Source organism: Nicotiana sylvestris, chromosome 6 (assembly GCF_000393655.2).
Source record: "Nicotiana sylvestris chromosome 6, ASM39365v2, whole genome shotgun sequence".
NCBI classification, from domain to species: domain Eukaryota; kingdom Viridiplantae; phylum Streptophyta; class Magnoliopsida; order Solanales; family Solanaceae; genus Nicotiana; species Nicotiana sylvestris.
In genome coordinates this window covers 98,299,211-98,314,072 of record NC_091062.1, presented here as the reverse complement: position 1 = coordinate 98,314,072, position 14,862 = coordinate 98,299,211, and the positions used below count along the sequence as shown (strand labels likewise).

Genomic DNA, 14,862 nt, shown 5'->3' with positions numbered 1-14,862 from the left:
TCAAATACCCAGAATGCACTACAAGAAATAAGGCCTATGGCAACGAAAATTTATGCAACGCTAACAGAACCGTTGCCATACAGTATATACCGCAACGGTCTTAACCGTTGCCAAAAGGTCTGGAGGATTTCGATACACTATAATAATCAAACCGCTGCCATTGTGCAGGAACCGTTGCCATATATCATACTATAGCAACGATTATAAAAAAATGTTGCAATAGTATTATATATTGGCAGGATATTGGGAAAAAATTATCTATGGGGACGGTTGTGGATTCCCTCCTAATTTTCCCGCTTCTATTTCGCTAAACCCGCCAATATATATTTTCATTAATATTTTTTACTCTTATTTCTTAGTAAAAAATAAAGAAGAATGTAAAACACATAACTCTCAATTTCCTTCCTTAATATCATCAGACTCTAAAGTTTAAACCAATTTGTTCCTCTTTCTCCACTTTCACTCCCAATTTCATCTCCCACTTTTACTCCTAATTTTTCTGTCTCTGTCTCTATCTCTCTCTCTCTCTCTTTCTCTTTCTCTCTCATCTAAATTTCCAACATAAATAGTGCAATTAGGGTTCTTAGCCACGGGTGAGAGTTAGCTTTCTTGGTGTAGAGGAGTAAATTAAATACCCAAAGTAGCAGAATTGTGAGGTCCTAACTTCAGAATCGTGGTTTCCCAACATCAACAATGCTTAGATTTCTTATGTTGTTATTCAAATTTCACTTTCTGCCATCTATGTAAGTTGACCTATTTCAACCAAGTTTCATATTTTCAAATTTCTTTGTGGTTTTTGTTTGCATGCCCACAAATTGGTGGTCTTACTTTTTTATTTTAATTTTAAATGCATTTTCTTTATAAGAGTCTTTGGTTTATTCAGTAGCTACATTTAGAAGCAAGTTTTTTGTTGGCAGATTCTCTAGAAAAGATTGATTCCTTGAGAGTGTTCATACAATTAGTTTCTCAGTTAGCGTCAATTGCGAGAAATTATTGTCGCTAAAGGCACACTGTGAAATATCGCTACCCGAAGAAGTTGTAAGTTCTTCTTTTCTAATTTAGATATTTTTGGTTTTTTTTTTTTAAAATTATTTCTCTGTTCTTTAATATTTTGGGTATAAGTGGTGTATATGTTGCTTTAGATTTATGATTTGAACTGAAATTGTGTCACGACCCTAACCCCGAACCCGGTCGTGATGGCGCCTCTCGTGAAGACAAGGCCAACCGACTTAACCCAAATCATGTTTTAAAACAGTTAATTAACACAAATATAGTCTAAGCATGGTGTAAATAATACTAAATAGCGGAAATATAGATAATAATGCGGAAGTCCAGCCCGACACAGCCTTAATTGGGGTGCACAAGTCATGAGCATCTATGAGTCATAATATAAGTCTGCTAAATCTAATAACTAGTACAATGTCCGTAAGGAATATAAAAGACGAGATAATAGAGACACAGGGCTGCAGACGTCAACAACTATCTCGTAATCCCTGAAAGCCGCCTGAAACTGGAGGAATCAACACTTAGGAGCGGAACCAGCAATGCCTGAATCTGCACACATGGTGCAGGGATTAATGTGAGTACTCCAACCCAGTGAGTAATAAATATAAATAATGACTGAAGATAAGAAATCACGTAAAAACACAAGGCATTCCATACTGAAACAGTAAAATCACTTTAAACAGTAAAGCAGTGAGAAATCAAGTGAAAATCCCTTTTTTCCAACAAGTAAAACAAGTAGTTTACTAGTGAGTAACAAAATGGAAATTCGCCCCTCGGGCATGGTATCAACAAATTTGCCCCTCGGGCAACATCTCAGAACAGTACCAGCCTCTCGGGCGCAATATCAGAACAGTGCCAGCCCCTCGGGCTCAATATCAGAATAGTAACAGCCCCTCGGGCTTAATATCAGAAGAGTAACAGCCTCTCGGGCTCAATATCAGATCAGTAATAGCCCCTCGGGCTCAATATCAGAACAGTAACAGCCCTTCGGGCGCAATATCAGATCACAATGGGTACCCGCGCTCACTAGGGGTGTACAGACTTCGAGAGGGGCCCCTTACGGCCCAAGCGCAATATAGAGCCATTTCGTGGCATCAAATCTAGGCCCTCGGCCTCATATAAATCATGACACCTCGTGGTGCATATAAGTATCTCAGGCCCTCGGCCTCATATCAGTACCAGTGTATCCTTACAACTAGGCCCTCGACCTTTAATCAGTCCAAAATCATCACAAAGCCCCTCGGGCAATAGTAAAACAACATTTCTCAGCCCAAAACATCATTTAGAATATCATTTAAATCTCAAAACTGAGTAAAATGGTTGAGTAGTAAAACAATGGAAAAATTACAGGATTGAGTTCAAATAATAAGTCAAAACAATGAGGAAATGGTAGTAAAAATCCCCGAAGGATTTAAATAGTTGGCACGAAGCCCAAATATGGCAATTAGCCCAAAGCATAATGAAAACAAATAAGTCTCAATCAAATACGCGGTAAAATCATCAATGCGGGATGGACCAAGTCACAATTCCCAATAGTATACGACCACACGCTCATCATCAAACGTGTCTCTCACACCAATATAGCACTACGATGTGCAATCCGAGGTTTCAAACCCTCAGAGCATTATTTACAATCATTACTCACCTCAATCCGAGCAAAATCCTACTCTGAAATGCCTTTTCCCTTCGAATCGGCCTCCAATCGATCCGAATCTAGCCATATTTAATTCAATTCAGTCAATACTAATTATAGGAATTAATTCCATATGAAAATACAAATTTTCCAACAAAATCCGAAATTAACCAACAATTTGCCCATGGGGCTCACGTCTCGGAATCCGACGAAACTCACAAAATCCGACAATCTATTCAACCACGAGTCTAACCATACCAATTTTACCAAAATCCGACATCAATTCGACCTTCAAATCTTCAAATTAAACCAAAATGGTTTTCAAGATTTTACCAACTAAAATCACCAATTAAATGTTAAAAACAACGATGGATTCGAGTAATCTAACCAAAATTGAGTTAAGAACACTTACCCCGATGTTTTCCTTGAAAATCTCTCGAAAAATCGCCTCACCCGAGCTCCCTTGGTCCAAAAATAGAAGAGTGAGATGAGTTTAGACTTTATTCTGCTGCCCAGGGATTTGTTCTTCGTGTTCGCGGTCCTCTTCTCGCGTTCGCGAAGAACAAAATTTCAAAAAATTATTTTCCAAACTCTTCTCGAACAACATCTAGTATAATGACCATAACTTTTTCTGTAGATGTCCAAATGACTATTATAATATGTTTCTGGAAACTAGATTCAAAGAGCTACAACTTTTGTTTTTGAATCATCTCAAAATTCATTGTAGATTGAGAGATATGAGCCTTCGAAGTAAGATCTGCGTAACATAATTTCTTCTTCTTTGCGAACGCGAGGCTCTCTTTGCGAACGCGAAGAACAAAATCCCAGAAGCCAAATCCTTCTTCGCGAACGCGAGAGGACCCTCGCGGACGCGAAGAACAACACCAGATACCAGCTTTAGCTATTGCAAAACAGCCCGAAATGATCTGAAACCACCCTGAAACACAACCGAGGCCCGCGAGACCTCAACCAAACATGTCAACCAAGCCTAAAACATCATTCAAACTTGTTCCAATCTTCAGAACGCTCAAAACAACATCAAAACACAAATTTTACATCAGATTCAAGCCTAAGAATTCCAAAAAGTCTCAAATTACGCTTTCGATCAAAAAATCTATCAAACCTCGTCCGAATGACCTGAAATTTTGCACACAAGTCACATTCAACACTACGAAGCTACTCCAACTTCCGAATTGCCATTCCGTCCCTCGGATCAATATCTCACTATCGAACCGGAAACTTCAAAAATTCAACTTTCGGCATTTCAAGCCTAAATTAGATACGGACCTCCAAAACACAATCTGAACACGCTCCTAAACCCGAAATTACCCAACGGAGGTAACTGAACCATCATAATTCCGTTCCGAGGACGTCTTCACATTGTTCCGACTACGGTCAAATTTCGTGAACTTAAGCTCTTATTTAGGGACCAAGTGTCCCAAAACTCTCCGAAACTCCAGATAATTCCTCTCGGCAACTCACAATAGCAGAAACAACTCAGGAATGCAATTAATAGGGGATCGGGGCGTAAATTCTTAAAACAACAGGTCGGGTCTTTACAAATTGTTAGATCTTTTTCCATTAGGGTGTTTCTAATATACTATAAGATTTATCAATTAGCCATGATTCATTAACATGTATTATCTGAAATATTTGTTGAATAACACAATATCCAATATTTGTTGGTATTGCTATTGGATGCAGTAGGTGATAATTTTTGAGATGTTGAATTTGTCTTATTAATTTATTGGAAGAAACTCTGTTTAGTATAATTGATTCTCATATTGTAGCATGCAGAAAGAAGATTTCTTCGGTATTTTGACTTTACTTAGATTGGTTTAAAATTATAAGGGATAACTAACAGAATCATCAGTTACCCTACAAGCTTGAAGTATATGATCTATCTAGTTATTGTGTTCTATCTAGTACAACTAACTTTCCCTTGTATTCATGTTCAAAGAATAGAATAATCAGCAAATAGCTAAGTTATATGGATCATTTTCCTTGAAGTACCTTTGGTTTAATGACATTAGTCGAATTAAAAATACCAGAGGTAAATTCCGACCCCTAAATAATTTTGAGTTCACAGCACTCTAAATTCCTTTTTTCCCATTGAGGGCACTCAGAATTCTACAAAGGAAAAGATCACTTCTTTTCAAACTTTGAGCAATGCATCAATATTGTGAAAAACTCAATCAGAAAGGCATCTAACACATTTAATTGCGCCGATATAATGACATTGCATCTTACTGTTCTGGTAGACATATAAATCCACATAGATGTTACTGATTATATGGTTCAGAGTAGAACTTAACAGATAGCTTTCCAAAGGGAGGTTTCAAAAGAATGCTACTAACATTATTTGGGTGCATCTTGAATTCTAGAAACATCCATCAACTCAGAGACTTGCTTTGGCAATATAACATTCTTTGCACCTTACTTATCCCCAAAAAAAACAATTATTGCAGCTTCTCCTTGGATATTCTCTTCCTCACATTGTCTTTTTATCTAGTGTAAAAGTTTACTTTCAGATGCAAAACACCCAGATCAAACAAAAAAAATTCATTCTTCCTGAAGTCTAGACCATAATGACACTGTATTTTCGTGACGAGGCATTTGAACGAGCTTCCTAGGAAAATGAAATATTATGAAAAATGACCAGTTTTCTTTTATTTATACTTATGCTAACCTTTGTTTTCTTAAATTGACAGTTTTGAGATGACTATGTATCAAGAAGTGACTACAAGGAAAAACAAAAAAGAAACAAACTCATAGTATCTTCCAGCTGGATCACTTTCATCATTGGCAAAAGAAAAGTTTTCGTTGTTGACAACCAAAAGAGTTGTTCCAGCTAATTTTTCAAATAGACAAACAAAGCATCCAAGGTTAGGATCTCAAGTGCAAAAACCAGTGCGTCAATTACCACTTACCTCTCATGTACCACAAAAAGTCCAAAAATAAGTCCAACAAGTACCATTGGATTCTACTACTCCTGTAGCAACAAAAGGGCAAGAACAAGTGCATCGAGCAACACCACATTCTACAGCTTCTGCCGCACAAGCAGTATTGGAACAAGTGCAGCAAGTGTCGCAATATTCTACATCTTCTACAGCACAAGAGTATTGGAACAAGTGCCGCAAGTGTCGCAACATTCTGCCACTCATGAAGTAATTGAGCAATCTGAAGATCGAGGCAAGAATATATAGATTTCAGTCATAAATTCAATTAGCATTAGTGATTTGGTAATTATCTCTGGTTCGTAATTATTGCAGGCCCTTCCACTGTAAACTGGACAAGAGGAAGGACACAGATGCAAAGTGTACATGGTCGGAGTGAGCGAAAATTGATCATCCTAAGTGATTTGAACCAACCCATTGGTCCGACTGACGAAACTGTAAAAGAATTGGGCAGTTTCCTCGGTACACTAGCAAGAAATTCAACCTTTTGTCCTCTAAATATACATAATTGGAAGAAATTGAATACAAAAGAGGATATGTGGAAATATATCAAGGTTTGAAGTTTCATTATTTCAATTTTTAGTTGATAATATTTCATATTTTTGGTCTAACTTAAGTACACCAAACTATAGACAAAATATGACATTCATGATGATGGAAAAGAGTGGGTTTTTCAATCAATTCAAGATGCTTGGAGAAGGTATAAGTGTTGGTTGAAGAAAAACTACTATGAAGCCTATGCCAATGACGAACTTCGAATGGCAAAAAAGCCAACATATGTCTCAGAAGCTGAATTTAAGTACCTTCTTGAATACTGGAAGTCTGATAAAGTTTATCAGATAAGTTATAGACATAGTAAACTTGATTTTGGACAAAGAGAATGCGTAATTCTTTTTGAAGTTCATTCCTCAACTTGTCTTAGTGTCCAACACTCTTTAGAGTATCAAAATGCATAAGGTAGAAATGTATTAGATGCTTAACATAAAAGCTTACCTGTTGCAGCAAACTTCCAAAACTAATACTGAGAATCGAAAAAAGTTAAAGAATCCACACACTGCTGGCAAAACAGGTTTTGCTACAATCCGCGAGGTTCGGTATTTTCTCTTATTTTTCATTAATATGAACTTGTTAACCTTACTTGTGAAGATTTTTATTCTGACTTTTATGTGACTAGAAAAAAAGGAAGGAAACTTCTGAGGATCCGTCAAGTAAGGACATGTTTGTGGCTACAAGATCAAGAAAAACTGGCCGAGTATACAAGGAATCATATGAAGATACAATGCACAAAATTGTACAAAGATTTCTACTTTAAAGCTTGTCTAGATTATCTTTTTGGTTCTTATTGTTACCTCAGTTTTATTTACTTGTATTTTCTTCTCTTAAATTTTATTTGTAGGCTGAAATGGAGCAAATACAAACTCAAGAAATTGAAGATGATAACCAATCAGTTGACGCATTTGCAACAGTCATGGGACCTGAACATCCAGGTCGCGTAAGATTGTATGAACGTGGGGTTACAAAGACTATCTTGAAACAAAAATCTGGAAATTCTGGACCCTCTTCAAAGACTACCGATGAGATAATGCAGCAAAAATTGGAGGAAATGGAAGAGAAAATGCAACAAAGGCTGCAGAAAAAGTTCGAGGAACAACAGGAAACTTGGCGGCAACATATTACACTTAATGTTGTTGCACAACTTCGGCATCTTAACCCAGATTTACGAGTTGATCCTAATATGCTAACATTCAGTGGTTGTTCACTCGGAGAAGCATCCTCTACACAACAAGCTGCAATTTGAACAATTAATCGTCCATCTGCTGGCAGTAATAATCAAGGTGTGTACTTAATTAATGTAAATTGTTGACAAATTGTTGATGTCGTTCTCTTTTTTCCTTCTTCTTTCACAGTTGACACATTGTTGCTGTCGTACTCTTTTTATTTCTGGAATTTAATATTAATAATTAGAATATTAGTGTGGAAATAACCACTTCTTGAAAGTGGATTGAGTCTGAACCTGTAGTTCAACGTGTTTCCAAAAGTTGACCAACTCTGATGCTTTAGATTTGTTTAATGGTTCATAGGTTGTTGCTGGAATCATAATTGTGATAATTTCAATAGCTAGAATCCTGAATTTGCTTATTAAGACTTAGGATATACTTATTTCCTATAGGTCAGCTTAGTTGGAAAATCTTCAGGAAATGAAGCTTAAATCTTCTAACCAAAATTAACTTGAAACTCTTCTCTTGTCCCAAATATAGAATTCAATACTAAATTGTATTTCAGAAGCCAACTTTTAGGTACATGGCAGAAACCTTATTATGCACTGTATGGATACTCTATCCTGCGAGTAACTTGAAACTATTGTGATCACGTGGGCAGTGCGGATGTCCCAAATATAGATTTCAATACTAATTGTATTCGAGAAGCCAACTTTTAGGTACAGGGCAGAAACCTTGCGATTCTGCTGTTATATATTTTGTTAGTCTTCTGAATTAGCTTAATGGAGTGACTTTTAGCTTTTGACCACCGCTTGTCCTATGGGAAGAACTTCAAGGTCAAAAGTTAAAAACATTTCCTATGGGGCAAGCAAGATATAATACTTGTTCTCCAACCTCCCTTTCAAGATCCTAAAAGAAGTAATGTCCCTTCCTAGTGCTATAAAAATCAAGAGGAATACATAATTTGGATTATCTCGACAGTGTGATTCCAATTGAAGATGATTGTTTTGGTTAGTAAGAGTTCAGTACATGATTTATTAGCAGAGTCTGAACAACTCTATGTGGTCCAATATTTGACCATATGCCCTTTTTTTCTTGGAAACCACCATTTCGTTGTTAAATTTATCTTGAATATTTTACTTTGTGATTATGTTACCTATCCTTATCCTCCTAGTCCTGTACTTGAGCAAATAAAATAATGCTCCCATATTGGAAAGAACTCTATTCAAAATGACATTTTGATATAACCAAGTTTTGCTTTCATTTACATAATAATAAACCTGTCTCTTAGACTTGTAAATAAAATTGCAATTCTAAATTACAATATGATTCATTTGAGTGCTGAAGTCATGTCTTAGGAAATTCCTTTTCGGGCCATGTACTACTGAAAACATGAAGGTTGTCAATGTACTTATGTGAACTATTCAGTTGTTGACAAATCCAAGTAGTAGAAATCATGTCTAGTACTTTATTTTCTCTCTAAAAAATCATGATAGTTTATATCGAGATGTCGTGCACTGTTTAGGCTTGCTTCATGTCAAATGGTTAAGACAAGTTTAGATATCATAAAACATAGGGATTTGACATGCTATCTGTTATTAGAGTTGTTCACACGCTCGAAACGCAAACCAAGGTGGAGATTGAAAATGTTGGTTTATGTTTAGTTAACAATGGCATGCTGAAAATGTTGGTTTATGTTTAGTCAACAATGGCATGCCAATTGGAAGAGTTGGTGGAAAGAGTTGGTGTGGATGCTAGGAGGAAGCTTCCTCCTTTGATGTCACCCATGACATCAAGAGGAGGTAGTTTGATGTCAGCAATGACATCAAGAGGAGGTCTTTACCTCTATAAATAGATGCACTCCTTCACTTGTAGAAATCATCCCAAAATAATACAATACATTGTAGTGAGTAGAGAGTTAAGAGAGAAATTCTCTTAAGTGTAATTGGGAAATCTCCCCTTCCTTTGTTAATATTAAAAGGACAATTGTTCTCTGGTGGACGTAGGATTATTTTGATCCGAACCACGTTAAATCTTGTGTTCTTTCTTTTACGTTTCCGCTAACAATTGGTATCAGAGCGACAGGATCCTTTAACGATCCAAGGAGAAAGAACAAGCAAATATGAGTTCCATGAAGTTTGAAATTGATAGATTCAATGGACGCAACAACTTCAATATCTGGAAGATCCAGATGATGGCGTTACTGCGGAGGGAAGGTTCAATCCATGCTATTGACAGAAAGTATCCTACGGATATATCAGCTCCCGACAAGGAGAAGATTGAAGGGGATGCATTGAGTGCAATCCAACTATCCCTTGCACCTAACGTGCTTTGTGAAGTGAGTACGGGTACCGAAGAGACGGCCAAACAGTTGTGGGAAAAGCTAGAAGGGCTATACCAAGACCGATCAGTGACAACAAGAATGTTGTTACAACGGCGTCTTCACACATTTAAGATGGGGCCAGGTACTTCGTTACAAGATCATTTAGATGCGTTTAATAAACTTGTCATGGACTTACAGATTGCAGGAATTAAAAGGGAGGAGGAGACGCTTGCATGTGCTTTGCTATTTTCATTGACTTCAGGATATCGTGATATTGAGAATTCAATGATGTATAGCAAGGAGCCTATCAAGCTTGAGCAAGTGCGGCAGGCACTTAACTCTAGTGATGTGCGGAGGCACATTGAAGGAGATAGAGATGACCAGGCAAGTGGCCTCTTTGTAAGAGGCCGGACTAGCCAACAGGGAAAGACCAAATCAAAGCACAGATCAAAGTCTCGTGTGAACAAGAAGAATACAGAGTGTTGGGGTTGTGGCAAGAAGGGGCACTTTGAACGAGATTGCCCAATGTCAAAGTCCAAGGAAAAGGCGAGTGCATCTACAGTTGAACAGGTACATAATTTTGATAATGATTATGTACTAACAACATCGTGTAATAATAATAGTAGTTATGAAAACAAATGGGTGTTAGACTCTGCTTGTACTCTGCATATGACGTTCCGAAAAGACTGGTTTAGCAGCTACGAGAAAAGTGGAGGAACCGTAGTAATGGGCAATAATGCAACTTGTGCAATAGTTGGCATTGGCTCAGTTCGGGTTCGCTGCCATGATGGAATCGTGAGGACTATTACACAAGTCCGTCATGTTCCTGATCTGAAGAAGAATTTGATCTCCTTGGGTACTCTGGATGAACAAGGCTACAGGTACATGAGCGAAGCAGGAACTATGAAGGTGACTAAAGGTTCTTTAGTCATGCTGAAAGGCAAGCTGGAGAATGGCCTTTACACATTGGCCGGAAGCACCATTGTTGGCTCTGCAAATGCATCTACAGTGCAGTTATCTAATGATGACAAGGCAAGACTATGGCACATGAGACTGGGTCATATGAGCGCACGTGGACTGGAGATGTTGAGCAATCGTAAACTTTTGGAAGGTGAGAAGATCAGCACGCTTGACTTCTGTGAGCACTGCGTTCTAGGGAAGCAGAAGAAGGTCAGCTTCAGCACTGGCAAACACAAGACAAGAGGAGTGCTAGACTACATCCATTCAGATTTATGGGGTCCTTCTAAACTTCCATCGAAGGGCGGAAAGAGGTATCTTCTCATTTTTATTGATGATTTCTCACGAAAGGTTTGGGTGTATTTTTTGAAGGCAAAAAGTGATGCTTTTGAAGCATTTAAAGAGTGGAAGATTTTGATTGAAAATCAAATGGAGCGGAAAATCAAGTATCTTCGCACAGACAATGGCTTGGAGTTTTGCAATGAAGAGTATAATGAATTCTGCAAGGTTCATGGGATCTCAAGACATAGGACTGTCAGGCATACCCCACAGCAGAATGGAGTTGCCGAGAGAATGAACAGAACTCTTCTTGAAAAGGCTCGTTGTATGCTCCTACAAGCCAAAATGTCCAAAGTATTTTGGGCTGAAGCAGTTCACACTGCTGCTCATATTGTCAATCGATCTCCAGCATCGGCAATTGACTTTAAGACTCCGAATGAGGTATGGTCAGGTGAACCCTCTAACTATTCATACTTACGAGTATTTGGGTGTCCAGCTTATTATCACGTTAATGAAGGAAAGCTTGAACCAAGGGCTAAGAAGGCCATATTCGTAGGGTATGTGGATGGAGTAAAAGGGTACAAACTTTGGTGTTTGTCTTTACTCAAATTTATAGTTAGTAGAGATGTCACCTTCGATGAATCCTCTATACTTGATTCCCGTAAAGTTTCCGTGGAGTTTTCAGGAAACAAGAACAACGAGCAGGTGGAGCTTCCGGTGGAGCTTGCCAAGGAAAAGGATCAAGAGACTCAGGTTAAAGATGAGTCAGAAGATGTAGGCGTTGAAGAACTTGCTGTCAATGAACCATACACAATTGCGAAGGGGAGGGAGAAGAGGCAAACACGAGAACCGGAACGCCTTATAAATCAAGCAAACTTGATTGCATATGCGTTCGTAGCTGCACAAGAAGAGATTAAAGATCTGGAGCCCTCCTCGTATATTGAAGCAACTTCTTGCAAGGATGCCGCACAATGGCGGTTAGCCATGACTGAAGAGATGGAGTCTCTTCACAAGAATCAGACATGGGTCTTAGTGAAAAGACAAAAGGGGAAGAGGACAGTTGGATGCAAGTGGGTCTACCGAAAGAAAGAGGGAATTTCTGAAGTGGAAGATGTTAGGTTCAAGGCGAGATTGGTTGCAAAAGGTTTCAGCCAAAAGGAGGGAATTGACTACAATGAGATTTTCTCTCCGGTCGTGAAGCATAGCTCAATTCGCGTGCTACTAGCATTGGTTGCACAATTTGACTTGGAGCTTCAACAGCTTGATGTCAAAACTGCTTTCTTACACGGTGATCTAGAAGAGACAATCTATATGGATCAACCTGAAGGTTTCCTAGCTGAGGGAAAAGAAGATCACGTATGCCAACTAAAGAAGTCTTTGTATGGTTTGAAGCAATCCCCTAGACAGTGGTACAAGAGGTTTGATGCATTCATGACTACACATGAATTCTCAAGGAGTGCATTTGATAGTTGTGTGTATCACAAGAAGATGTCTGGTAACTCAATGATTTATTTACTGTTGTATGTTGATGATATGCTTATTGCTGCTAACAACATTACAGAGATAAATGCTTTGAAGAAACTATTGAGTAAGGAATTTGACATGAAGGATTTAGGAGCTGCAAAGAAAATCCTTGGTATGGAGATTTCAAGAGAAGACGATGTTGTACATCTTTCTCAGAAGAGGTATATTGAAAGGGTTCTCGAGAGATTCAATATGCAAACGTGCAAGCCTGTAAGTACACCATTAGCTCCTCATTTTAAACTTTCAGAGTCACAAATGCCTCAGTCCGAGGATGAGGTGGAGCATATGTCAAAGATTCCTTATGCCAGTGCAGTTGGTAGTATTATGTATGCTATGGTATGCACACGTCCAGATATTGCTCAATCTGTAAGTGTGGTAAGTAGATACATGTCCAACCCAGGAAAGAGGCATTGGGAAGCTGTCAAGTGGATATTGAGATATTTCAAAGGAGCTTCTGGTGTTGGTCTTACCTTTCGAAAAAGTGGTACAGGTATTTCAATTCTCGGTTATGTGGATTCTGACTATGCAGGAGATCTTGACAGAAGAAGGTCCACAACTGGATACATCTTTACCCTTGTTGGCAGTGCCGTCAGTTGGAAGTCGACTTTGCAGTCGATTGTCGCTTTGTCTACGACAGAAGCAGAATACATGGCAGCAGCGGAGGCGGTAAAGGAAGCTATCTGGTTGAAAAGTTTAGTAGCGGAATTGAGTTTAGTTCAGCTGGAATCAACTCTTAGATGTGATAGTCAGAGTGCTATTCATCTAATGAAAAATCAGAGATTTCATGAGCGCACTAAACACATTGATGTCAGATTTCATTTTATTCGAGATGTTATTGATGAGGGAACTATCAAGGTCGTGAAGGTTATCACAGATGATAATGCTGCAGACATGTTGACCAAGATAGTCCCGCTCGCTAAGTTTGCACACTGCAAGGACTTGGCGGGGGTGTGCATCAACTGATGCAACTCCGAAGAGAACAGTTGCTAGGTGGAGGTGGCATGTTCAACAATGGTTTGATTCTTCTTGTTTCTTACAACGGGGTTGCCCAGTAAGCTTAGAAGTTTTGGCCAGAGTTGTTCACACGCTCGAAACGCAAACCAAGGTGGAGATTGAAAATGTTGGTTTATGTTTAGTCAACAATGGCATGCCAATTGGAAGAGTTGGTGGAAAGAGTTGGTGTGGATGCTAGGAGGAAGCTTCCTCCTTTGATGTCACCCATGACATCAAGAGGAGGTAGTTTGATGTCAGCAATGACATCAAGAGGAGGTCTTTACCTCTATAAATAGATGCACTCCTTCACTTGTAGAAATCATCCCAAAATAATACAATACATTGTAGTGAGTAGAGAGTTAAGAGAGAAATTCTCTTAAGTGTAATTGGGAAATCTCCCCTTCCTTTGTTAATATTAAAAGGACAATTGTTCTCTGGTGGACGTAGGATTATTTTGATCCGAACCACGTTAAATCTTGTGTTCTTTCTTTTACGTTTCCGCTAACAGCCTATTTTTTAGTTCAGCTATATCTTATAATTCATGGTGGAGACAGTGTTACAGCGATGGAACTAATGAAGCATAATCTATAGATAAAAAAATAATTTTTGCCCGTGAACAATCATAAACAAGTCAGAAAGTTCTCTTTTTGGTTAATATTGTGTGTCTTATATTCTTAACTTCTATAAAAGACTTGACCTTTCATGTGTACTTCAGTTGTTAACTAGCATTTTAAGAGATAATGATCTTATTTGTCCTCTTTTATAGGTGGAGAAAATGAAGAAAGGGAAGATGAAAGCAATGGAGATCCTGCTTAAGAAGATTTTTGGATTGTTGCTGAAACTCTAAATGTTTTAGGATTCTTTTGTTATCAAACATTTTGAAACTTCTTTAACTTTTGGATAGTAAAACTTATGTACTTGGTTGTTAAACTTATGTACATGGGTTCTAATATTTTGCTTTCACAGATATTATAACTATATATATATATATATAAATTATTGTGTTTAAAATGTAAATATTTATTTACAATCAGGGAGTATATTGTTATTTCAATGAAACTGTTACAATAGCTTATCTGAGCCGTTGCTATAGGTAACAAAAACTATCTCAATAAACCATGCAAAGCGTTGTCATATAGCAGATAATTGTTGCAATAGGTAATCTGAACCATTGCTATAGGCACTGTAAACCGTTGCGACAGATAATGCAAACCGTTGCGTTAGAGCCTATTAGATTGTTGTTACTGTAAACAACACGTAATAATAGTAACAAAACCGTTGCAAAAGCGGCCAAATATCGTTTTAATATCCTAACTTAACCGTTGCAATAGATTAAATAACCGTTACACAAACCTTTATTGCAACGCCTTTGAACCGTTCCAGTTGACAAAAAATACTCGTCGCAGTAGAATGTTAAGTAACCGTTGCGATAGATAGCCATATGGCAACGGTTGTCTCAACCGTTGCAGTAAC

At 38.0% G+C, this 14,862-nt stretch overlaps 1 protein-coding gene across 2 annotated transcripts; it reads left to right on the top strand.

The window, feature by feature from the left end:
- The first annotated feature begins 922 nt into the window (after nucleotides 1-922).
- Nucleotides 923-14,365, top strand: LOC104230689 (uncharacterized). Of its 2 annotated transcripts, XM_009783553.2 has the most exons (7): nucleotides 923-1,038; nucleotides 5,350-5,830; nucleotides 5,911-6,149; nucleotides 6,598-6,684; nucleotides 6,770-6,886; nucleotides 6,992-7,430; nucleotides 14,156-14,365. In XM_009783553.2, the coding sequence occupies exons 3-6, from the start codon at nucleotides 5,949-5,951 to the stop codon at nucleotides 7,391-7,393; spliced, it is 807 nt and encodes a 268-aa protein (XP_009781855.1). In that variant the 5' UTR covers nucleotides 923-1,038; nucleotides 5,350-5,830; nucleotides 5,911-5,948; the 3' UTR covers nucleotides 7,394-7,430; nucleotides 14,156-14,365. The 2 variants fall into 2 exon arrangements, with proteins under 2 accessions (XP_009781855.1, XP_009781856.1); XM_009783554.2 differs by lacking the exons at nucleotides 923-1,038; nucleotides 5,350-5,830 and having other exon boundaries at nucleotides 6,061-6,149; nucleotides 6,228-6,684.
- The last annotated feature ends 497 nt before the right edge of the window (nucleotides 14,366-14,862 follow it).

What these genes read in the sequence shown, in the direction of transcription:
- LOC104230689 (XM_009783553.2), top strand. Translation starts at nt 5,949, where the DNA reads ATGCAAAGTGTACATGGTCGGAGTGAGCGAAAATTGATCATCCTAAGT. An exon ending in ATATGTGGAAATATATCAAG is followed by an intron (nt 6,150 to 6,597) that starts GTTTGAAGTTTC and finishes TACCTGTTGCAG; the next exon opens with CAAACTTCCAAAACTAATAC. An exon ending in GTTTTGCTACAATCCGCGAG is followed by an intron (nt 6,685 to 6,769) that starts GTTCGGTATTTT and finishes TTATGTGACTAG; the next exon opens with AAAAAAAGGAAGGAAACTTC.